At 43.1% G+C, this 25,250-nt stretch overlaps 1 protein-coding gene across 1 annotated transcript in view; it reads left to right on the forward strand.

Moving 5' to 3' along the window:
- The first annotated feature begins 3,638 nt into the window (after positions 1-3,638).
- MTMR8 (myotubularin related protein 8) overlaps positions 3,639-25,250 on the forward strand; it is a 65,567-nt gene continuing 43,955 nt past the window's right edge. The window contains exons 1-4 of the mRNA XM_082263894.1: positions 3,639-3,721; positions 7,949-8,071; positions 10,745-10,907; positions 23,383-23,540. Of these exons, the coding sequence (XP_082120020.1) occupies positions 3,698-3,721; positions 7,949-8,071; positions 10,745-10,907; positions 23,383-23,540 (468 nt within the window). The 5' untranslated portion in view covers positions 3,639-3,697. The remainder of the gene's footprint in view (positions 3,722-7,948; positions 8,072-10,744; positions 10,908-23,382; positions 23,541-25,250) is intronic.

A 25,250-nucleotide genomic window follows, 5' to 3' on the forward strand; every position in this document is an offset into this window, starting at 1 on the left:
CTGCTGACACCTGTATACATAGAGAGTACTGTTGACACCTGTATACATAGAGAGTAATGCTGACACCTCTATACATAGAGAGTACTGCTGACACCTCTATACATAGAGAGTACTGCTGACACCTGTATACATAGAGAGTACTGCTGACACCTGTATACATAGAGAGTAATGCTGACACCTCTATACATAGAGAGTACTGCTGACACCTGTATACATAGAGAGTACTGCTGACACCTCTATACATAGAGAGTACTGCTGACACCTGTATACATAGAGAGTAATGCTGACACCTCTATACATAGAGAGTACTGCTGACACCTGTATACATAGAGAGTACTGCTGACACCTGTATACATAGAGAGTACTGCTGACACCTGTATACATAGAGAGTAATGCTGACACCTCTATACATAGAGAGTACTGCTGACACCTGTATACATAGAGAGTACTGCTGACACCTCTATACATAGAGAGTACTGCTGACACCTGTATACATAGAGAGTACTGCTGACACCTGTATACATAGAGAGTAATGCTGACACCTCTATACATAGAGAGTACTGCTGACACCTCTATACATAGAGAGTACTGCTGACACCTGTATACATAGAGAGTAATGCTGACACCTCTATACATAGAGAGTACTGCTGACACCTGTATACATAGAGAGTACTGCTGACACCTGTATACATAGAGAGTAATGCTGACACCTGTATACATAGAGAGTACTGCTGACACCTCTATACATAGAGAGTACTGCTGACACCTGTATACATAGAGAGTACTGCTGACACCTGTATACATAGAGAGTACTGCTGACACCTGTATACATAGAGAGTACTGCTGACACCTCTATACATAGAGAGTACTGCTGACACCTCTATACATAGAGAGTACTGCTGACACCTCTATACATAGAGAGTACTGCTGACACCTCTATACATAGAGAGTACTGCTGACACCTCTATACATAGAGAGTACTGCTGACACCTGTATACATAGAGAGTACTGCTGACACCTGTATACATAGAGAGTACTGCTGACACCTGTATACATAGAGAGTACTGCTGACACCTCTATACATAGAGAGTACTGCTGACACCTGTATACATAGAGAGTACTGCTGACACCTCTATACATAGAGAGTACTGCTGACACCTGTATACATAGAGAGTACTGCTGACACCTGTATACATAGAGAGTACTGCTGACACCTGTATACATAGAGAGTAATGCTGACACCTCTATACATAGAGAGTACTGCTGACACCTCTATACATAGAGAGTACTGCTGACACCTCTATACATAGAGAGTACTGCTGACACCTGTATACATAGAGAGTACTGCTGACACCTGTATACATAGAGAGTACTGCTGACACCTGAGTACATAGAGGTTATTGCTGGCACCTGTATACATAGAGAGTACTGCTGACACCTGTATACATAGAGAGTACTGCAGACACCTGTATACATAGAGAGTACCGCTGACACCTGTATACATAGAGAGTAATGCTGACACCTCTATACATAGAGAGTACTGCTGACACCTGTATACATAGAGAGTACTGCTGACACCTGTATACATAGAGAGTAATGCTGACACCTGTATACATAGAGAGTAATGCTGACACCTCTATACATAGAGAGTACTGCTGACACCTGTATACATAGAGAGTACTGCTGACACCTGTATACATAGAGAGTACTGCTGACACCTGTATACATAGAGAGTACTGCTGACACCTCTATACATAGAGAGTACTGCTGACACCTGTATACATAGAGAGTACTGCTGACACCTCTATACATAGAGAGTACTGCTGACACCTGTATACATAGAGAGTACTGCTGACACCTGTATACATAGAGAGTACTGCTGACACCTGTATACATAGAGAGTACTGCTGACACCTGTATACATAGAGAGTACTGCTGACACCTCTATACATAGAGAGTACTGCTGACACCTGTATACATAGAGAGTACTGCTGACACCTCTATACATAGAGAGTACTGCTGACACCTGTATACATAGAGAGTACTGCTGACACCTCTATACATAGAGAGTACTGCTGACACCTGTATACATAGAGAGTACTGCTGACACCTGTATACATAGAGAGTACTGCTGACACCTGTATACATAGAGAGTACTGCTGACACCTCTATACATAGAGAGTACTGCTGACACCTCTATACATAGAGAGTACTGCTGACACCTCTATACATAGAGAGTACTGCTGACACCTGTATACATAGAGAGTACTGCTGACACCTGTATACATAGAGAGTACTGCTGACACCTGTATACATAGAGAGTAATGCTGACACCTCTATACATAGAGAGTACTGCTGACACCTGTATACATAGAGAGTACTGCTGACACCTGTATACATAGAGAGTACTGCTGACACCTCTATACATAGAGAGTACTGCTGACACCTCTATACATAGAGAGTACTGCTGACACCTGTATACATAGAGAGTACTGCTGACACCTCTATACATAGAGAGTACTGCTGACACCTGTATACATAGAGAGTACTGCTGACACCTGTATACATAGAGAGTACTGCAGACACCTGTATACATAGAGAGTACTGCTGACACCTCTATACATAGAGAGTACTGCAGACACCTGTATACATAGAGAGTACTGCTGACACCTGTATACATAGAGAGTACTGCTGACACCTGTATACATAGAGAGTACTGCTGACACCTCTATACATAGAGAGTACTGCTGACACCTCTATACATAGAGAGTACTGCTGACACCTGTATACATAGAGAGTACTGCTGACACCTCTATACATAGAGAGTACTGCTGACACCTGTATACATAGAGAGTACTGCTGACACCTGTATACATAGAGAGTACTGCAGACACCTGTATACATAGAGAGTACTGCTGACACCTCTATACATAGAGAGTACTGCAGACACCTGTATACATAGAGAGTACTGCAGACACCTGTATACATAGAGAGTACTGCTGACACCTGTATACATAGAGAGTACTGCTGACACCTGTATACATAGAGAGTACTGCTGACACCTGTATACATAGAGAGTACTGCAGACACCTGTATACATAGAGAGTACTGCTGACACCTCTATACATAGAGAGTACTGCTGACACCTGTATACATAGAGAGTACTGCTGACACCTGTATACATAGAGAGTACTGCTGACACCTCTATACATAGAGAGTACTGCTGACACCTGAGTACATAGAGAGTACTGCTGACACCTGAGTACATAGAGAGTACTGCTGACACCTGAGTACATAGAGAGTACTGCTGACACCTGAGTACATAGAGGTTATTGCTGGCACCTGTATACATAGAGAGTACTGCAGACACCTGTATACATAGAGAGTACTGCAGACACCTGTATACATAGAGGGCAGTGCTGACACCTCTATACATAGAGGGTATTTCTGGCACTTGTATACATAATGTATATAAGTGCCAGCAGTACCCTGTATGTATACAGGCGTCAGCAATACCCTCTCTCTAGAGCACCCCTCTATATCCCACCAGACAGCGGATCCCTCGGCTCGCACAGCCCTGCTATCGCGACAGTTGCTCGGGCAGTGATGTCAGCGGTCACGTGAGTGCAGGGGGCTGGCAGGAAGAAGGAGGGCGGGGTGGGGACAGGAGATGGTGAGCAGATCAGGTTAGACAACCATGGAGCACATCTCTACCCCAAAGGTGAGCTGTAGACATCTGTATGACTGTACTTCTCCTAGTGATCAATAAAGTTCTCTCCACTCCTCAGTGTGCATTGTGATTGCTGCGAGCCGTGCCTGCCCCGGGATGGATGGATGGATGGATGGTGCTTGTGTCCTGGGGAATGGAGTGATGGGACGCATTGAGAGAAGTGGACTGGGAGTTAGAGGTGACGGAGGAGGGGGGGGGGTCATAGGACAAACTAGGTTAAGAATGATGGGGTTCATTCGGTGGGGAGCAGTAGTGGGGTGCATAGGAGTGGGGGAACCTGGCACACATTGAGTCAGGAGCAACGGGGTGCATTGGGAAAAGAGCAAAGGGGCTTGTAGGTGATGGGGGGTTGGGGTGATAGGTCACATTGGATAAGGTGTGATGAGGGTTGGGGTCATTGGGTAACGTGATGGGGTGATAGGTCACATTGGATAAGGTGTGATGAGGGTTGGAGTCATTGGGTAATGTGATGGGGTGATAGGTCACATTGGATAAGGTGTGATGAGGGTTGGGGTCATTGGGTAACGTGATGGGGTGATAGGTCACATTGGATAAGGTGTGATGAGGGTTGGGGTCATTGGGTAACGTGATGGGGTGATAGGTCACATTGGATAAGGTGTGATGAGGGTTGGGGTCATTGGGTAACGTGATGGGGTGATAGGTCACATTGGATAAGGTGTGATGAGGGTTGGGGTCATTGGGTAACGTGATGGGGTGATGGGTCACATTGGATAAGGTGTGATGAGGGTTGGGGGTCATTGGGTAACGTGATGGGGTGATAGGTCACATTGGATAAGGTGTGATGAGGGTTGGAGTCATTGGGTAACGTGATGCGATAATAGGTCCCATTTGATAAGGTGTGATGAGGGTTGGGGTCATTGGGTAATGTGATGGGGTGATAGGTCACATTGGATAAGGTGTGATGAGATTTGGGGTCATTGGGTAACGTGATGGGGTGATGGGTCACATTGGATAAGGTGTGATGAGGGTTGGGGTCATTGGGTCACATTTGATGGGGTGATAGGTCACATTGGATAAGGTGTGATGAGGGTTGGGGTCATTGGGTAACGTGATGGGGTGATGGGTCACATTGGATAAGGTGTGATGAGGGTTGGGGTTATTGGGTAACGTGATGGGGTGATAGGTCACATTGGATAAGGTGTGATGAGGGTTGGGGTCATTGGGTAACGTGATGGGGTGATGGGTCACATTGGATAAGGTGTGATGAGGGTTGGGGTTATTGGGTAATGTGATGGGGTGATAGGTCACATTGGATAAGGTGTGATGAGGGTTGGGGTCATTGGGTAACGTGATGAGGTGATAGGTCACATTGGATAAGGTGTGATGAGGGTTGGGGTCATTGGGTAATGTGATGGGGTGATAGGTCACATTGGATAAGGTGTGATGAGAGTTGGGGTTATTGGGTAATGTGATGAGGTGATGGGTCACATTGGATAAGGTGTAATGAGATTTGGGGTCATTGGGTAACGTGATGGGGTGATAGGTCACATTGGATAAGGTGTGATGAGGGTTGGGGTTATTGGGTAATGTGATGAGGTGATGGGTCACATTGGATAAGGTGTAATGAGATTTGGGGTCATTGGGTAACGTGATGGGGTGATAGGTCACATTGGATAAGGTGTGATGAGGGTTGGGGTCATTGGGTAACGTGATGAGGTGATAGGTCACATTGGATAAGGTGTGATGAGATTTGGGGTCATTAGGTAACGTGATGGGATGATAGGTCATATTGGATAAGGTGTGATGAGGGCAGGGGTAATCGTGTAATGTGATGGGGTGATAGGTCACATTGGATGAGGTGTGATGAACACAGGGGTAATTGGGTCACATTTGATGGGGTGATAGGTCATATTGGATAAGGTGTGATGAGGGCAGGGGTAATTGTGTAACAGGTCTCATTGGGTAAGAGTTGGGACCATGACATGTCACCAGTCTTTTTTTTTTTTTTCCTATGGTGTTACAACCTACCACACTGCCAGGGTGCTTACCACTGCCGCTTCTAATTCTGCTGTGACTGCTCAAGCTCCCCATCTACACTGGTGATCCTGCAACCAGGATGTGCGCTCCCCTTCCCCATCACACAGCTGTTGGAACAGATCACTGGTCTCTAAGGCTACATTCACACCTGAGCGTAGCGTTTTTCGCGCGTTTTTTACCGCGATTTTACCGCGATTTTTGCGGCGTTTTTTAACCGCGATTTTACCGCGATTTTTACCGCGATTTTTGTGCAGGCGTTTTTAGATTGAATAGAGATCAATGGAAAACGCCTGTAATCTGCCCAAAAAGAAGCTCATGTACTTTTTTGAGCGTTGGGCGTTTTGTAAACAGCGTCAAAACGCTCAGATGTGAACAGGGGCCATTGAAATGAATAGGATTTGTCTTGTTGGGCGTTTTGAGAGCTGATCCTAGAGCAGAAAAACGCCCCAAAAACGCCCCAAAACGCCTAGATGTGAACGGAGCCTTAAAGTGCTCCTGTTTTCCATAATGAAAATCGTATATAAAATACTATCATTATTTGTAAACATTGAATTCAGTACTTGTGATCCTTTAGGTGACAATTGGCCTTATTTGACGCTGTGCCTTGGTGAGGGTCTGTCATTCCTAGTAACTTTCTTAGTAACAGCCATTTCATCCCACCCTTCAGAGTCCCACTGTCATCTTCCAGTGCAGTTTCAGAATCTGATCACTTTGAGATGATCCATCAGCTCCTGTTTGAGAAAAGTTGGTAACTAAAGCCTTGTACACACGTGCAGATCGTCGGCCGAACGATCGGCCGTCTTTTGTCCAGGGCTGTCGTGTCTGTTGAAAAGTGCAAAAGACTGCACACAAATTTTGTCAGCCAACAACAGCCGACTGCAGAAGTGATGTCATGTGATGGTTAACTTTCCCTGTGTTTTTTCTTTTCTGAGCATGCCCAGTCTTGCAAATCTGCTGTCTGTCAGCCGAATTCTGTACTGACTGGCGAACAATCGGCCGATCTGGTGTCGGCATACAAAAATTTTAATGCTTGCACGACAGATTCTTTTCGGCCGAAAGTGCGCTGTCGGCTGTCGGAAGCATCATACTAACAAGCCGAAAATCGGCCGACCGGTCGTCGGCCGAATATTTACAGCCGACAATCGGTACGTGTGTACAGGGCTTTAGTCCCGGTATTGTGTAGAATTTCTTCATATGTCAGGGCTGTATTTTTGCAAGAACTGTTCACGTGTCTTATTTTGTCTTGGCGCATCCCACAATTTTTTGCGAGATCGTTGTTTTGGAACACATTGGGGTGTTTTACAAAAACTGGAGAGTGCAAAATCTGGTGCAGCTCTGCATAGTAACCAATCAGCTTCTAACTTCAGCTTGTTCAGTTTAAGCTTTGAAAAAATAAATAAATAAAAATGGGAAGCCGATTGGTTTCTGTGCAGAACTGAACCAGATTTTGCACTCTCCAGTTCCTTGATACAATCATTGAATGAGAGATCGCTGTCATGTTTACACTTTAGTGTTATACTCAAAACTCGAATAAAAAGTTTGAGATTTTATTTAAAAAAAGCCATGCTCTACCTATAAAGTTATATGCTGGGGTCCAGATAGAAGAAATGTAAAAAGCACACTACAGGATATCACAGACTGCACTCTACTCTCTGCTTTCATAAATCAGACTCAAGCCAGATGTCAGCTGTATCCAGCAATCTTCTGAGGCCGTACTCAGTTATATAAAATGCGCCGGGCTCCCCCCAAAATAATAATAAAAAAAAAAAAAAAGTAAAAATCAAAAGACAAATGGAGCATTCTCAACTTAATAACTTCATGGGAATGCACTGTAACACCCTATTGGATCAGCATGATAGCAGCAGTGGCATGCTCCATATTTTCCTAAGTACAGGTTTTCCACTCATTTATAAAGGTGAAGTTCTTTATTTGCCCCCTTCCTACTACTGATTGGCAGAGGTTTACCCATTAAGAAGCAGTGTGCTTGGCGTCAAATGATGCCATCTTTAGAGGTCCATTATTGACTGACCAGTGGGAACTGCAAGCTAGACATCTGTATTTGCTAGACAGGGGTATTTTTGGAATACAAATAGTAAAGATGTTAATTTATGAGCCTGGAAGCCTAGAACATTTTTTTGTATGTTTTATAAAGCATATTTTCATGTTGTAGTGCAGCAAAACATGTTTGTACTTGATATGTTTTTTGTTCCCTTGTCCTAGGTAGAGAATGTGAAACTGTTAGACAGATACACCAACAAGAGGCCTGCCAATGGCACCTTATACCTTACTGCCACTCACCTTATTTATGTGGATGCTGCTGCTGGAGTCCGTAAGGAAACTTGGGTATGTATGGATACTTTCTTCTAAAAAAATCCTGTCACTTCAGCTTTGTTTTTATATCAGGTGTTCTTTCTAAGAAAAATGCTCTTTTTTAAAAAATAAATAAAAAAACTCTGGTAAAAATGGCTACGCAGAGAGAGAGGTAGAAGGCAAAGAATACAAATACAGTCACAATCAAGGAGCGATCATATCCAATAAAGTGTACACAGGCTATTCATTACACTTTGATCGAAACCAGCGCCACCACGTAAACAAATTGGGAGAACAAGTTTATAGAGCTTTGGTTTTTAGAGGAGTTTCCAGGCTCCCGGAATAGCAGGATTGTGTTTTGCATTGCTTAAAACGCATCTCTGGGATAAAGTTCACCCCCTCTCCCTTTGTGTTTTTCTTTGTCTCCTTAAAGTGGTTATAAAGCCTTAAAGCGGTTGTAAACCCAAAGAACAACAAAAAAAAAAACCTGCAAGACAAAGGCATAATGAGTTAGTATGCATCGCATACTAGCTCATTATGTGTAACTTACCTTAGAACGAAGCCCCGACACGGACCCCCGGACATCGCTGCGGGCGCTGCCATGATCCCTCGCCGTCTCTTCCGGGTTCGGCGGCTCCGGCGCGGTGATTGGCTGGAAGAGACGGCTCCGGCGCGATGATTGGCCGGAGCTGCGATGACGTCACTCCCGCGCATGCGCGCGGGAGTGATTTTCCGGCAAGCTCCCGGCAAATAGATTGAAGGTCCCCCCGGACCTTCAGAGCGCATGTGCCGCTCGCGCGAGCATGCACTGTAAATATCTCCTAAACCATGCCGGTTTAGGAGATATTATGTGTACCTACAGGTAAGCCTTATTATAGGCTTACCTGTAGGTAAAAGTGTCAAAAAGCGGGATACTACCGCTTTAAGGTTTTTCACCTTACTGCATTCTATTCATTAAGGTGAAAAATCTTATGTGCTCCAGTGCCCCTACAGCCCCCCCTTTTTTCCTACCTGAGCCTAATCTGATTCAGAGATGTGCACAAGCGCAGTGGATTCAGCCGCTGTCTCTCTCCTCATTGGAACAAATGATAACAGCAGGAGCCATTGGCTCCCACTGCTATCAATCAAATCCTGTGACACTGTGGGCGGGGCCAAGTTCTGCTGTCTGTGCCAATAGACACAGCAGCGGGACTTGGGAGCGAGCCCGCACGGGTGTCCCCATTGCAAGCTGCTTTCTGTGGGGACCCTTGATGATGAGGAGGAGCCTGGAGCACCAGCGGGGGGACCCCAGAAGAAGAGGAGCGAGGCTATGTAAGTATTGACATGTTATTTTATTAGGGGAAAAAAAGAGCTTTACAACCACTTTAATGAGCATTTAATCCTTGCAGTGCAGGGGAAGGCCCCACTGCAAAGGTGGTATTTTTTTTTTTTTAATTTCCAAAGTTGGGCTTTAGGGCCCTTTTTACATCGGGCCAGGACCTGCTGATTAGCTGTGTGCAATCACAGCCGAGAGCTTTTGTGTTGGTAAACAATAGGGATATTCTGATCGGATATCGGCGCCGATATGGCCATTTTAGATGGATCGGGGGATCGGTAACATTGACCGATCCACTGGCCGATCCGGTTTTTGCTTGGTAACGGCTCAGCCATCCCTTACTAGGTGCAGTAGTAGTATGGGATGGGAGCCGCTACTTCCTGTATAGGTCCGGCTCACAGGCGGAGTGATATCAGATGCACTCCGCCTGTGAATGGAGGAGCCAAACACATGAAGCAGCGGCTCTGCTCTGTACTGCAGCCGCTTACTTTGTGTGTAGATCCGGATCGGTTCCGGTATCGGCGATTTCACAACGCCTAATATCGGTATCGGGTCCAAAAAAGTCGGATCGGTGCATCCCTAGTAAACAACACAGAGCTCTATAGGAAGGGAACAATCTGTCAGTTTCCCATCCCTGCAAAGCAGGGTTGGGAAACTGAGAGATCAGTTCGTAAAAGCAGCACACTGTACACACATTACACGTTGTTAGGTATACATTTAACCCCTTCCCAGCCACTATTATTAGTACAGTGACAGTATATAGTATTATCACTGATCACTGTCTTAATGTTACTGGTGATGTCAGTTGCAGTTAGTTCCCCCCCAGCATCAGTTAGTGTCAGATTGACCGCCACAGTATCGTAGTCCCGTTATAAGTTGCTGATTGCCATCATTAATAGTATTAAAAAAGTATATATACCATAGTTTGTACGCACTATAACTTTCACGCAAACCAATCAATAAACACTTATTGGGATTTTTTGTATTAAAAAGTAGCAGAATACATTTTGTACATCATTTATTAAGAAATTACATTTTTTTTTTTTTAACATTTTCAAAAACTCAGTGGTGGTCAAATACCACTAAAAAAAAAATCTCTATTTGTGTAAAAAATAATTATATAAATTTTATTTGAGGACAGTGTTGCATGACTGCGCAATCACCAGTTAAAGTTGCGCAGTGCTGAATAGCAGAAAATAGCCTGGTCATGAAGGGAGTAAAATCTTCCGGAGCTGAAGTGGTTATAAAAAAAAAAAAAAGTTTTGCCTTTTGGTTCTACTTTGATCCCATCTTTTCTGGCAGTGATTATGCTGTGTTACAGATTTAGTTAAAAAGTTTCTTCCTGGAATTAATGATTTGCTTTGCACCTTCTTCCAAACTTTCTTTCTCAGATTGCTCACCACCACATTTCTTCTGTGGAGAAACAAGCACTCAGCACAACTGGTTGTCCACTTATAATCCATTGCAAGAATTTCCGAGTGGTCCATTTTGTCATTTTGCGGGAACGGGACTGTCATGAAGTTTACACGTCATTACTCAAACTATCGCAGCCAGGTACATTGAAAACTCAGAAAATCCTTAGAAACCACTGAATAGTCTCATTATACCTTTTTGTGCCTACACCTGCTATAATTATGAAGTTAGAATATGGATAGGGATATTGCTAAAATTCTCTATTAAGGTAAACAGCCATTTATGATAAATTACTATTACACTCAGTATGTCCCCTCAACAGCCAATCAAGTTCAAAGTTGCCCTTGAAAATAAAAAAAGAAAATACAGACTACCCAGAAACTTTGATAAATTAGGTATTTTTGTTAACTCTCAGTCACCATCTGTTAAAGTCCCATTATTATGCTCTTATAAATATTATTGGGTCCCTAGTCCTAGCAAACTCAAGATACAATTCCCAAATGATAGTGCTGTGACATCTGGGACACAGCAATAAAAAAAGAAAAAAAAAAAAGTGGAGCTGCCTGTTTCTAAATGGTCATGGCAGAACTGAAAATGTTTTTTCCCACCATAAGCGTTTCTTCTTTTTGACATAGTGAGAGTGAAAAAGGGATTGGGCTTGTTTTTCTACTATATTTATATACATATAGTATCTCACAAAAGTGAGTACACCCTTCACATTTTTGTAAATATTTTATTATATCTTTTCATGTGACAACACTGAAGAAATGACACTTTGCTACAATGTAAAGCAGTGAGTGTACAACTTGTATAAGGGCTCTTTCACACGGCCGCTCCATGTGTCCGCAAATCATCCTATTTTTTTGCGGATGATTTGCGGACATAATGTAAGTCTATGGCATTGCGGATGTCAGCGGAATACCATCCGCTGACATCCGATTTTCTTCCTTTCAGGTCTGTTCCGTTTTTTGGAACGGAACAGAACCCTATTTTTTCATCCGTTCAAAAAAACGGAAAGGAAGGAAAATCGGATGTCAGCGGTGTCACCCGCTGACATCCGCAATGCCCCTAGACTTACATTATGTCCGCATATCATCCGCAAACGGATGGGGTGATATGCGGACATACGGAGCTGATGACACAAATGTCATCCGCTCCGTGAAAAAAAAAAAAAAAAAAGTCCCACAGCGGAGCTTTCACACGGAGCGGCCGTGTGAAAGAGCCCTAACAGTGTAAATTTGCTGTCCCCTCAAAATAAATCAACACACAGCCATTAATATCTAAACCGCTGGCAAAAAAGTGAGTACACCCCTTAGTGAAAATGTTTAAATTGGGCCAAATTAGCCACTTTCCCTCCCCGGTGTCATGTGACTTGTTAATGTTACAAGATCTCAGGTGTGAATGGGGAGCAGGTGTGTTAAATTTGGTGTTATCGCTCTCACTCTCTTATACTAGTCACTGGAAGTTCAACATGGTACCTCATGGCAAAAAACTCTGAGGATCTGAAAAAAAAAAAATGTTGCTCTACATAAAGGTGGCCTAGGGTATAAGAAGATTGCCATTACCCTGAAACTGTGCTGCCACACGGTGGCCACGACCATACAGCGGTTTAACAGGACCGGTTCCACTCAGAACAGCCTTCGTTTTGGTCTATTAAAGAAGTTGAGTGCACATTCTCGGCGTCGTATCCAGAGGTTGTCTTTGGGAAATAGACGTATGAGTGCTGCCAGCATTGCTGCAGAGGTTGAAGGGGGGGGGGTCAGCCTGTCAGTGCTCAGACCATACGCCGCACATTGCATCAAATTGGTCTGCATGGCTGTCATCCCAGAAGGAAGCCTCTTCTAAAGATGATGCACAAGAAAGCCTGCAAACAGTTTGCTGAAGACAAGCAGACTAAGGACATGGATTACTGGAACCATGTCCTGTGGCTACAATAAACTTATTTGGTTCAGATGGTGTCAAGCGTGTGTGGCGGCAACCAGGTGAGAAGTACAAAGACATTGTGTCTTCACTACAGTCAAGCATTATGGAGGGAGTGTCATGGTCTGGGACTGCATGAGTGCTGCCGGCACTGAGGAGCTACAGGTCATTGAGGGAACCATGAATGCCACCATGTACTGTGACATACTGAAGCAGAGCATGATCCCCCTTCCTTCGGAGACTGGGCTGCAGGGCAATATTCCAACATAACGACCCCAAACACATCTCCAAGAGATGAGGGTAAAGGTGATGGACTTGCCAAGCATGTCTCCATACCTAAACCCTATTGAGCATCTGTGGGGCATCCTCAAACGGAAGGTGTGGGAGCGCAAGGTCTCTAACATCCACCAGTTCCGTAATGTCATCATGGAGGAGTGGAAGAGGACTCCAGTGGCAACCTGTGAAGCTCTGGCAAACTCCATGCCAGGGTTAAGGCAGTGCAGGAAAATAATGGTGGCCACACAAAATATTGACACTTTGGGCCCAATTTGGACATTTTCACTTAGGGGTGTACTCACTTTTGTTGCCAGCAGTTTAGACATTAATAGCTGTGTTGAGTTATTTTGAGGGGACAGCAAATTTTCACTGTTATACAAGCTGTACACTCACTACTTTACATTGTAGCAAAATGTCATTTCTTCAGTGTTGTCACATGAAAAGTTAGAATCAAATATTTACAAAAAATGGGGGGTGTACTCACTTTTGTGAGATACTGTGTGTGTGTGTGTGTGTGTATATATATATATTAGGGCTGAACGATAGTCGCTATGATATCGACTATCGTTCTGTGGCCGTAGGCGATATTCATATCGCCGAGGTCACGATATTTGCATAGGCAGGGGGAAGGGACTCGGAGGAGGACAGGAGGACTCGCAGACTTCCGTGTTAGGCGTGTTAGGTCGGAGGAGAACTCACACATCCAATCCACTGCAGGCTGCAGCCCGCCCCACTCGTTCAGTGAGTCTCACTCTCCGCCCTAGTTTTTTCAATGGCACATTCAGGCAACCAATCACGCCGTGAGCAGCTGCACAGCTAACCAATCACGCGTGCCTGCACACCTGATTGGTTCGCTGTGCCGCTACTCACGGCGTGATTGACTCCCTGAATGTGCCATTGAGAAAACTAGGGCGGAGAGTGAGACTCACTGAACGAGTGGGGCGGGCTGCAGCCTGCACGAGACGAGTGAGTAATGTAATGTATGGCATGCGGCTGTGCTCCTTTCTAATCCACCGCTCCAGCCTCCTACCACCACTGCCAGTAGCAGTATATATGTGAAATACAATAAATAATCTATATTGACATGGTGTGTATACAAAAAGGGAAAAGTAGATGTAGGTATGTATATGTAGAGGGAAATGATTAATAATTCAGAGGTGATTTATATATTTATATATTAATAATTTATTTTCCTCTACATATACATACATACATCTACTTTTCCCTTTTTGTATACACACCATGTCAATATAGATTATTTATTGTATTTCACATATATACTGGCAGCACCAATCACTTCCTCTTCCTTTTTATAATCTATTATATAACCCCTTCCAGGGTTATATTCTGAAGTGGGCTGCAGCCAACCTCCTTTATATTTCTCCATATAAAGGACGGGTCCCACAATATCGCAATATATATTGTTGGAAAAAAAATATCGCAATATATTTTTTTTCCAATATCGTGCAGGCCTAATATATATATATATATATATATATATATATATATATATATATATATATATATATATATATATATATATATATATAAAAATGAGTACTTTAAATGAGTACATTAAAGCGTAACTACTTTTGTTGGGAAAAAAACATTCCCCTCTGGGTGATCTATGTACATTGCAAAAGAGGCTATTTGTTGACAAAAGGTGGTGGAGGGATACTAATTATAAAAAGATATTTTTAATATTAGTTTTGTTTGCCATGGAAACATTTCTCAATTGAATTCACAAACATCAAAAATTTCACAAACATCAAAAATATCCCGGACATAAAAATAGCCAGACCCACATAAATACGAGTGACCAAACTAACATAAAACAAAATAACACGAAACAAGAACATAAATGAGGTAGTCTGTTATTCTGAGGACATCCTTTGTGTTTCTCTGTGTCCATATGGGAAAGTGAGTCTATTGGGAGTGGTTTCGTAATTATCAGTCAGCTGCAGCACCTGCAGAGCACTAGTGAGACAATCTGCTGGGTCTGCATCCCTTTAGACGTGTTCCTATTGGGAGTATCTCACCAAAATTTAAATTTTTGTTGCTGGGGATGCCTGAAATCTGACTTGTATCTTAGTGTAGACTTCTGGGAAAGTCGGTGAGTCAATCACACAAGCAGGGAAATATGTTTCTGGGGTGTGGTCAGTATACATTCTGTGTACAGAACACCTCCAGGTAGCCATATTGCATTTCATTTTCAGAAAATAATAGTGCCTGCAGATTAAAAAGGAAAGGTCGTTTTTAATAACATTCAATTACAGTATGTCTTGTGTCGCGATTGTATAGGCTATATTATTTTTTTCTTTTATTTGTGTTTTTTTTTATCCACATGAAAGTGGAGTTAACCTTTAAATTGGTAGGATAGGATGTTTATTTTAATATATTCAAATGGTTGTAAATCTTCGGACATTGTTAAAAAAAAAAAAAAAACATGTTATACTTATCTGCTCTGTGCAATGTTTTGCACAGTGCAGCCCTGATTCCCCTCTTCTGGGGCCCCCTGCCGGTGCTCCTTGCTCCTCCCCCCTGCTCAGTGCACCCATAGAATGCTGCTTCCTGTGTGGGCACTTTTGTGGGCTGCGCCCATAGACACAGACAGCGGGGCTCAGCCCTGCCTCCCAGCCCCTCATCATAGTATTTGATTGACAGCAGCAGGAACCAATGGCTCACACTGCTATCAATCTACTCAGTGAGGGGGGAGAGAGATCAGCTACTCTTGTGCACAATGCTTGCTCGGGCTTGGGTAAGTATGCTGGGGGGATCATTGACACAGAAGATTTTTTAACCTTAATGCAGAAAATGCATTTAGGTAAAAAACCGAAAGCCTTTAGAACCACTTTCATCTGCTTGAATGATGACATACCTGACATGCTGCTGCTTGTTGTTGTTGAGAATTTCTTCTTCCTTGCGGCTGGCAACTTCTCCCCCCCAGCACTGGCCGACAAAATCAGGATTTAGGGTGTCTCCTTTCCCTTGAAGGGCTTTTTGGAGACATTGTTGCTCCCAGGAAGAGAAATACTGGGTTACATAAATATGCTGCCTGCTCCAAGAGGCACCGGCAGACAAGAGCATTGGAGGCACTAAGACACACCTCTGCTCTTCTGATTGCAAGGGATTCCCTCCAGCCTCCCATTATACTTACCCGAGCCCCATCCTTTGCACTATGAGACCCATAGCCCTAAGGAAAAGGTTTGATGTGTATGAGACTATGAAATGGGATGTTTAAGGAAGCAGCATGAGAACCCAGAGGCTGCAGATGTTCAAATTTTAAAAGTAAGTGTTTCTGGACATTGTTTTAACTACACCGCTCGAAAAAATTAAAGGAACACTTTTTAATCAGAGTAAAGCATCAAGTCAATTAAACTCCTGGGATATTGATCTGATCAGTTAAGTAGCAGAGGGGGTTGTTAGTTTCAGCTACTTTAGTGTTAATGAAGTTAACAGGTGCACTAGATGGGCAACAATGAGACAACCTCCAAAACAGGAATGGTTTTTCAGGTGGAGGCCACTGACATTTTTTTTCCATACTCATATTTTCTGACTGTTTTTCACTAGTTTTGCATTTGGCTAGGGTCAGTGTCACTACTGGTAGCATAAAGCCATACCTGGACCCTATAGAGGTTGCACAGGCAGTCCAACTGCTCCAGGATGGAACATCAGTATGTGCAATTGCCAGAAGGTTTGCTATGTCTCCCGGTACAAGAGCATAGAGGAGATTCCAGGAGACAGGCAGTTACTTTAGGAGAGCTGAACAGAGCCGTAGAAGGTCCTAACCCATCAGCAGGGTCGGTATCTGCTCCTTTGTGCAAGGAGGAACAGGATGAGCACCGCCAGAGCCCTACAAAATTATCTCCAGCAGGCCACTGGTGTGAATGTCTCTGACCAAACAATCAGAAACCAACTTTGAGAGTGGCCTTAGGGCCCGACGTCCTCTAGTGGCCCCTGTGCTTACTTCCTGACACCATGGAGCTCGAATGGCATTTGCCATTGAACACCAGAATTTGCAGGTCTGCCACTGATGCCCTGTGCTTTTCACATATGAATGCAGGTTCACCGTTAGCACATGTGAAAGAGTCTGGAGAAGCCATGGAGAACGTTATGCTGCCTGTAATAGCGTTCAGCATGACCGGTTTGATGGTGGGCCAGTGTTGGTCTGGGGAGGCATATCCATGGAGGGATCCACAGACCTCTGCAGGCTAGACAATGGCACCCTAACTGCCATTAGGTATCTGGATGAAATCCTTGGACCCATTGTTGGACCCTATGCTGGTTCAGTGGGTCCTGGGTTCCTCCTGGTGCACAACAATGCACAGCCTCATGTATTGAGAGTATGCAGCCAGTTCCTTGATGGAGGAATTGATACCATTGCATGGCCCCCATGCTGATACCATTGAATGGCCCCCATGCTCACCTGACCTAAATCCAATAGAACACCTCTGGGAAATTATGTTTTGGTCCATCCGACACTGCCAGGTTGCACCTCAGTCTCTCTAGGAGCTCAGTGATGCCCTTGTCCAGATCTGGGAGGAAATACCTCAGTACACCATCCGTCGTCTTATTAGGAGCATGCCCTGATGTTGTCAGGCATGCATACAAGCATGTGGGGGCAATATACAAACTACTAAGTACCATTTTGAGTTGCTGCAATAAAATTTCAGCAAAATGGACAAGCCTGCTGCATCATTTTTTCACTTTAATTTTCGGGGCATCTTTGAATTCAGCCCTCTCTGTAGGTTGATCATTTTCATTTCCATCAAACGATCCTTTCGATCTTTTAATCCTAACAAATTACCCAGCCCATATCAGTATACAGTGCACCCAGAAAGTATTTACAACGCTTCCCTTTTTCCACATTTTGTTATATTACAGCCTTATTCCAAAATTGGTTATATTAAAAATATTTTCCTCCAAAATTCTGCAAACAATACCCCATAATGATAACGTGAAAGAAGTTTGTTTGAAATATTTGCAAATTTATAAAAAAAAAAATCCCATGTACATAGGTATTTACAACCTTTGCTCAATACTTTGTTGAAGCAACTTTGGCACTCAAGTCTTTTTGAGTATGATGCTACAAGCTTGGCACATCTATTTTTGGGCAGTTTCTCCCATTCTTCTTTGCAGGACCTCTAAAGCTCTATCGGGTTGGATGGGGAGCATCAGTGCACAGCCATTTTCAGATCTCTCCAGAGATGTTCAATCGGGTTCAAGTCTGGACTCTGGCTGGACCACTCAAGGACATTCACAAAGTTGACCTGTAGCCACTCCTTTGTAATCTTGGCTGTGTGCTTAGGGTTGTTGTCCTGTTGGAAGATGAGCCTTCACCAGTCTGAGATCCAGAGCACTCTGGAGGAGGTTTTAATCAAGGATGTCTCTGTACATTGCTACATTCATCTTTCCCTCAATCCTGACTAGTCTCCCAGTTTCTGCCGCTAAAAAACATCTCCACGGCATGATGCTGCCGCTACAATGCTTCACTGTAGGCATGGTATTGGCCAGGTGATGAGCAGTGCCTGGTTTCCTCCAGACATGATGCTTGCTATTCAGGTCAAAGAGTTCAGTCTTTGTTTCATCAGTCTGAGTCCTTCCGGTGCCTTTTGGCAAACTCCAGGCAGGCTGTCATGTGCCTTTTACTGAAGAGTGGCCTCCGTTTGGCAAAGGGCAAAGGCTGTGAGTACATGTGATTTTTATTTTTTATTTCTTTTTTATTTATTTATTTTTAATACATTTGCAAAGATTTCAAGCAATCTTCTTTCTTTCATGTTGTCATTATGGGGCATTGTTTGTAGAATTTTGAGGAAAATAATGAGTTTAACCAATTTTGGAATAAGACTGTAAGGGCTCTTTCACACGGGCGTTCAGTTTTTTATGCCCGATCAGTTCCTTTTTTTTTTTTTTTAAACGGACACGGATGACACTTGTGTCATCCGGTCCGTATGTCCGTTTTTCATCCCATCCGTTTGCGGATGAAAAACGGACATAATGTATCTCTATGTAAATACGGATGTCAGCGGATGACACCACTGACATCCGTTTTTGCGTCTGTTCCGTTTTTTGAACGGAAGAAAAAATAGGGTTCTCTTCCGTTCAAAAAAACTGAACTGAACGGACGAAAAACGGATGTCAGCGGATGGTCATCCACTGACATACGTATTTACATAGAGATACATTATGTCCGTTTTTCATCCGCAAACGGATTGGATGAAAAACGGACATACGGAACGCCCGTGTGAAAGAGGCCTAACATAACAAAATGTGGAAAAAGTGAAGCGCTGTGAATATTTTCTGAATGCACTGTAGCTATCCAGCATGACATTATTCCCCATTGAGTGCCGGTTCACACTTCCGCGTGTGCGGCGATCGCATGTATTATCGGAGCGCACTGCTCCTTCATTACATGCGATCGTATGTGCAGTGCGAATTCAGCCATACACTTTGTATGGCTAAATTCGCACTGCACCCGCACAAAAGTCGCACATGAGGCATTTTTTCAGCCGCATCAGGATCGGATCGCACAGTGGTTCACACTTGTGCGATCCGATCCTGTGCGAACTGTCAGATCGAAACTGGGGATGTCATTAACATTTCATTGACACCCCCAGCGTATGTGAACTGCCAGATGTGTGTTTGCGATGCGGGAACACGCTGTCTCACACACAGCCTCTGGTGGCGTGGCAGCGGTGGCGTGCGTTCCAGACAAAGCGGAAGTGACGTCGCTGGCTCTCTCGATTTCCGGTTTACAGAAGACCACAATGCATTTCATGTTTATCGCATCCTCAGGAAGTCTGGAACACACGCCACCGCTGCCACGCCACCAGAGGCTGTGTGTAAGACTGTCTAGGACAGAACACCTAGAGTGTCATCTCCACAGACCCCAATTTGCAAACAGCGCTTCCACCCAGTGCCAGGCTAGGCACTTCACATTGTAAGCAGCCAATTCTTACTTTTATTTTATTTCTCTAATAAAAAACGGAATTACACTATTTTTTTTGGCTTCTCCACCATTTCTTTTTACATACATCTGCCTGAGACCACTATCCTGATCCTGATCCACCCTAGAACATCAACTACTTACTGTATTTTCTGGCGTATAAGACTACTTTTGAACATCAAAAAAATCCCCCAAAAATGGGGGGTCGTCTTATACGCCGAGTATAATATCTCCAAGGTAACCTAAGTATAAGTATTACCGGTAGATGAAAATTAGGGGGGTCGTCTTATACGCCCAGTCGTCTTATACGCCGGAAAATACGGTACCTGGAGTGGACAAGTTCGGTGGAGGATTGATCCATCCTTTAAAGGGATCAAAGGCAATTTAGGTCCTTGCGACTTAAAGCGATCTGGTAAGAAGCAAAAATTGCCTACTTTTACCAAGAGCACAAAATTGGAGCACAAAAACACTTTGAAGATTCTATTTATTAATTTATTTATTTACTATCACAGACTATTTCACCAGGTTGCACTAATAATTTTATGTATTAAGGATTTTACTGTCAGTCATATGCGATTTTATGCAAATCCAGTAATTTAATTATTTATATTGTATCACCATTGTCACATTTATGATTTAAATCATCACCTAAGTCACAATATATATTACTACAGTGCGTATATTATTTGGTATATTTTATCATATTATTAGGTATCATAAACTATTTATACATTGGTTATACATTTTTGATACAGATGCTATTTATATCACTTATCTTGAATATATATTTATTTATAATCACAAGATATACGACGCACAAGCCCACTATATTACCAGCGCTCATTTTTTCCATTAGTTATAATATTTGAAGTCCTACTTAAGGGATAGCAGGTATTTTTATTATCAGGTTTTAAACTTGTGGAAATTTGGTTCTAAAAATTGATTGCAAACATCAAACGAAATGTGGAGTTATATGTTAATGTATAATGCTTGCAATATAAAAGGAATATATAGAATCCTGGTAATCTACATTGTTTCATCAGTTAGGAGTCACAATTCTAAACTGGTTGTAGAGATTCCCCCCCCCCCCCCCTTCGCTTTGTAAGTGATGTTTGAAGTTAAAGTGATACTAAAGAGAAAATGTAGAAAGAAAAAAACATTTTATACTTGCCTGCTCTGGGCAGTGGTTTTGCACAGAGAGGCCCTAATTCTCCTCTTCTGGGGACCCCCCGCCAGCACTCTGGGCTCCTCCTCTCTGCTGAGTGGCCAAAAGCAAGTTGCTTGCTAATGGGGCACTCGTGCATGCTCACTCCCAAGCCCCGCTCTGTGTCCATTGACACAGAACGGTACCCAGTCCTGTCCCCCGCTCCCTCTTCCTGCTGTGATTGACAGCAGCAGGAGTCAATGAGGAGGCAGAGAGCAGCTTCTGTCGTGCACATCGCTAGATCAGGATCGGCCTCAGGTAAGTAAAAGGGGGGGGGGGGCTGCACAATTTATTTTACCATTATGCATAGAATGCATTAGGATAAAAAAAAAAAAACTTCAGCCTTTGTGTGATTGTAGCAAAATGATCCTTGTGCAAAAGCCCAGTGTTGACAGATGGTAGCTTTGGAGTAGAGAAACATTCCCTATACCTCTATCAGTATTTGGGATATGTAAGATTGCGTACCTGTCCATTTCTGATCCACTGTGACAACCAGGCAATTAATGATATTCGGAGTGCCAATCCAAAGCAAACAGACTGCAGCTTAATGTCAGATCGGTGAATGCTGATTTGCTAATCGTTATGTGAGCAAAGCTGTTTATGCTTTGTTTTTGGAATGGGGTTATCACCGTTTTAGGGTGCAAAACCTTGATTTTTAAGAGGGGTAGATGAAATGATGGATATCTGATATTTTACATGATGGTTTAAAAAGCAATTCTGGGCGACAAGTGAAACTGACCAGTGTGGTTCCAGTGTTATCCAGCAAGCAACGCCCTGGTGCTAAGATTAGAGAAGTTATTTGGTTTACCTTAACATTAGTTCTTTGTAATCGCCTTTAAGTCTAGTATACAAGTGCTGAATGTCGGGCCAGCATTGGCTGGCTCAATAGAAACCGGACAACATTCTGCCACTGTGTGTACTGCAGCCGGTCTCACAAAAGCCATCCGTTCAGCTGAACAATGAAGAGAGATAACACCGCTCTGGCTAGTCAAAGTCCACGATTCAAGGTGGGGTACTGAACCTCGGCTCGCCACCAGGAGATGAATAAAACAAGAAAATGATCGCACACCACATGAAATCCAATGAAGAAAAGTTCCTTTATTCACATAAGTGGTACAAGGTACAGCAGGGTAGGACAGTAGACATGTAGAACTTTTCTTTATTGAATTCCGTGGTGGTGTGCGACCATTTCCTTCTTTTATACAGCCGTTCAGCTGGCTTCTGCAGAAGGGGCATGACGGAAAAAGGTCTACTAATCAGCTCCCGATTGGCGCTTTTAACCAATGGTGGGGAGCGCTGACCAGAGTATTCTGGCGGTGGGGCAGTCCTCCTGTCAGAACACAATAGCACAGCAGGGGAGATCACTGTACTAATATTGCATAGTTAGTTCAGCGGTTCCATCTGAGCTGTCAGGTTTTTTTTTTTTTTTTTTTTTTTTCCGTTCAGCCCTGCTGGGTTGAAGGGGAAAAAAAAGTAGTTGTGTGTACTAGGCTTTAGCCAGAATACAGAGAGCGCATGAAAAGGAACACTGCGTATATTTCCTGAAGCCCATGCTGTGTAACCTTTTGGCTTCCTTTATCACCAGCCATATTCAAACATCCAAAGCAGTTTTGAATCTGTTTAGTGTTGACATTTCTTAGCATTGATCTTGAGAGAGATAGCAAGAAGCATGCAGTAGCCAAATGTCTTACTTGCATTGTAAAAGCAGAAGTTTTTAAATATGTAGATTACCAAAAATTCTAACTCGGTGGACTGCTTTGCTGCAGCAATGTCTACGTATATTTGACTTGATTGGCCAGTTATGATGAATGGTAAGCTTAGTGTCACATAAATAGAATATTATATCAATCTTTTTTTAGTAACATTTAACATGAAGTGCAATTATAGGCCAGCAGAGGATATTTCTTTCTTTACCTTCTGCATGTGTTTATTCATAGGACTAGATGAGTACATTGTCCCAATTTCTCTTTAAATTGTTTTTATGACTCAATCAATTATTATTTCTTGGCAAGTTTGTAATGTGATGGCCTCCCTGTCTTGTTTATTGCAACCATAATGAATTTGCTTTGTTATTTGAGCTTTGAGTTACGGGTGCAGGAAAATGACCTTGTGTGCTTCATGCTTCAGCAAACATGCTGGATTTAAAGTGAAGAGTTTTGTTAAATGGATTCTGTTATGGTAGTCTGTGCTACTGTTGAAACTGAGAAAACTGTAAACTAAAAGCAGATTGGGAATTTATATTTATAAATGATATTTTTCTGTTTCCATAGTAAAACATGAAGAACTGTATGCATTTTCCTACAATCCCAAGTCTGATCAAGATGAGCGGCTTATGGATTGGAAGTTAATTGACCTGAAAATGGAGTATACACGTATGGGAATTCCTAATGATTACTGGGTGTTTAGTGATCTCAATGAAGACTTTAAGGTTTGTATCTTTTATTATTTTGTTAATTGGAAGATTTATTGCTGTATTAGCTTCAGTGTGCCCGTGTAAGAATCCATGACAGGTATTAACGTGTAGCGTTAAGGGAAAATAAAATTTATTACTGAAGATGTCAAAGCATATTAAGAGATATTTATTAGAGGGAGAAGGCATTTATCAATAACTTTGTTTCTAGCTTGGATTTTGTCTCCTAAGACCAAACAGGTAGGTATGATAAAATATCTGACTTGGGCAATGTTTAGCCATGGCTTGTAAACACTAGGCCGCAAGATCATCTGCTTTGGCAAGCATGTGCTAAGCATATCATAAGAGTAAATTGGCTTCCAAGAAGCCCTTAAAGTGTAACCCCTGCCAAGGCTTATTTTTTCAATCTTACTACCCTGCAGAACTTTCTTCTTGCTGTGCCATTTTGCTGCTCTGTAGATCTTTACCCTGTGGTCCAGCGTTGTTATGCTTGACTTCTCTCCAGCTAAGTTATACTGTGATCTTGTTGTGTGCCTCTTTTTCTGTTCTTTGTTTTTTACCACTCACTTGTTTTTTCACAAATAGCAAACCATTTCCCTACGCCTGCTTTTAACTTTACAGCAACAAGGGCTAGTCATCTCCTTCCCAGTTTAGGAAAACTGACAAAGGCTTTCCAAATCCTGCCCAGGGCTCCTTGTCCTTTTAGGGACACTTGTTATCTTGGCCTTAAAGCTGATCTTCACCCAACCCTCCCCCATTTTTTTATTTTTAACCTTTGCTTACTTGCTTGTGTGTCCTTCACCGTTAAAATACTCGCCTGTCCAGGGGATCCAATGCTGTCCTGCTGAGATCCTCTTTTCTTCTGCCCCCAGGTTGGTCCTGCGCCGTCATCTTCTTAATTGTCATCATCGGGAAGCTTCCAGCTCTTCCAGGTTAAGCCAGCAGCAGCTCTCCTGATGACAATTCATTGCCCCCCCCCCCCCATCCTTTCTCAGTGAAGGACTATGACTCCTGGGATATGTGATGTACATCCATGCATTGAAAAAAATCATACTTGCTAGTGCTTTGTTTTTAGACCATCATTTGCATCCTGAAAATTTATATCTTGCAGACCATTTACTGCGGGGCTCCTAATGCTATTTATTGAAACCAGTTGCCTGAATCCTGATACTCGCACTTATGCCTTTCGGCTGACTTTTTCCCCTGACCTTGTACCTTCTGGGGTACCTGGGGTCAATCCTAGCTTCATTTGCATTCACATTTTCTCTTTATTACAACATTTTTGTCCATGTCTTGTCCCATGTTCAGAAATACATTTTTATTAACGCCCCTCGGTTGCTCCTTCATGAGCATTTCCCTCAGGTTCTGCTGGTATACTCTTTTGAGGCTGTCTGTGCCCGGTTTTCTTCACTCGGTCACTTGGACTCTTCCCTTACATACAGAGCCTCTTTTCATTACTTCCCTTCTGCATTTTTTTTCCCCTCTCCACATGTCATTTGTAGGTGCCTAGGCACTTGCCTGCCTCTCACCAAAAATCTTATCTATATGACTGCTCTACACACTTTTGCCCACAGATCCCCCAAGCATCTCTAACTCACTGTTATTCACCACAACCTCTGTGTTGGGTACCCCTCTTTCTCTGGATCATGCTGATCATTTCCTCCATACTCTGCAATCTAAAACCTGAAGTAATTCTCTCCTAGTTTGATCAAAGGTAACTTTGTCGTA

The sequence above is a fragment of the Pelophylax lessonae genome, assembly GCF_965119305.1.
Source record: "Pelophylax lessonae genome assembly, chromosome: 7".
Taxonomy (NCBI): Eukaryota; Metazoa; Chordata; class Amphibia; order Anura; family Ranidae; genus Pelophylax; species Pelophylax lessonae.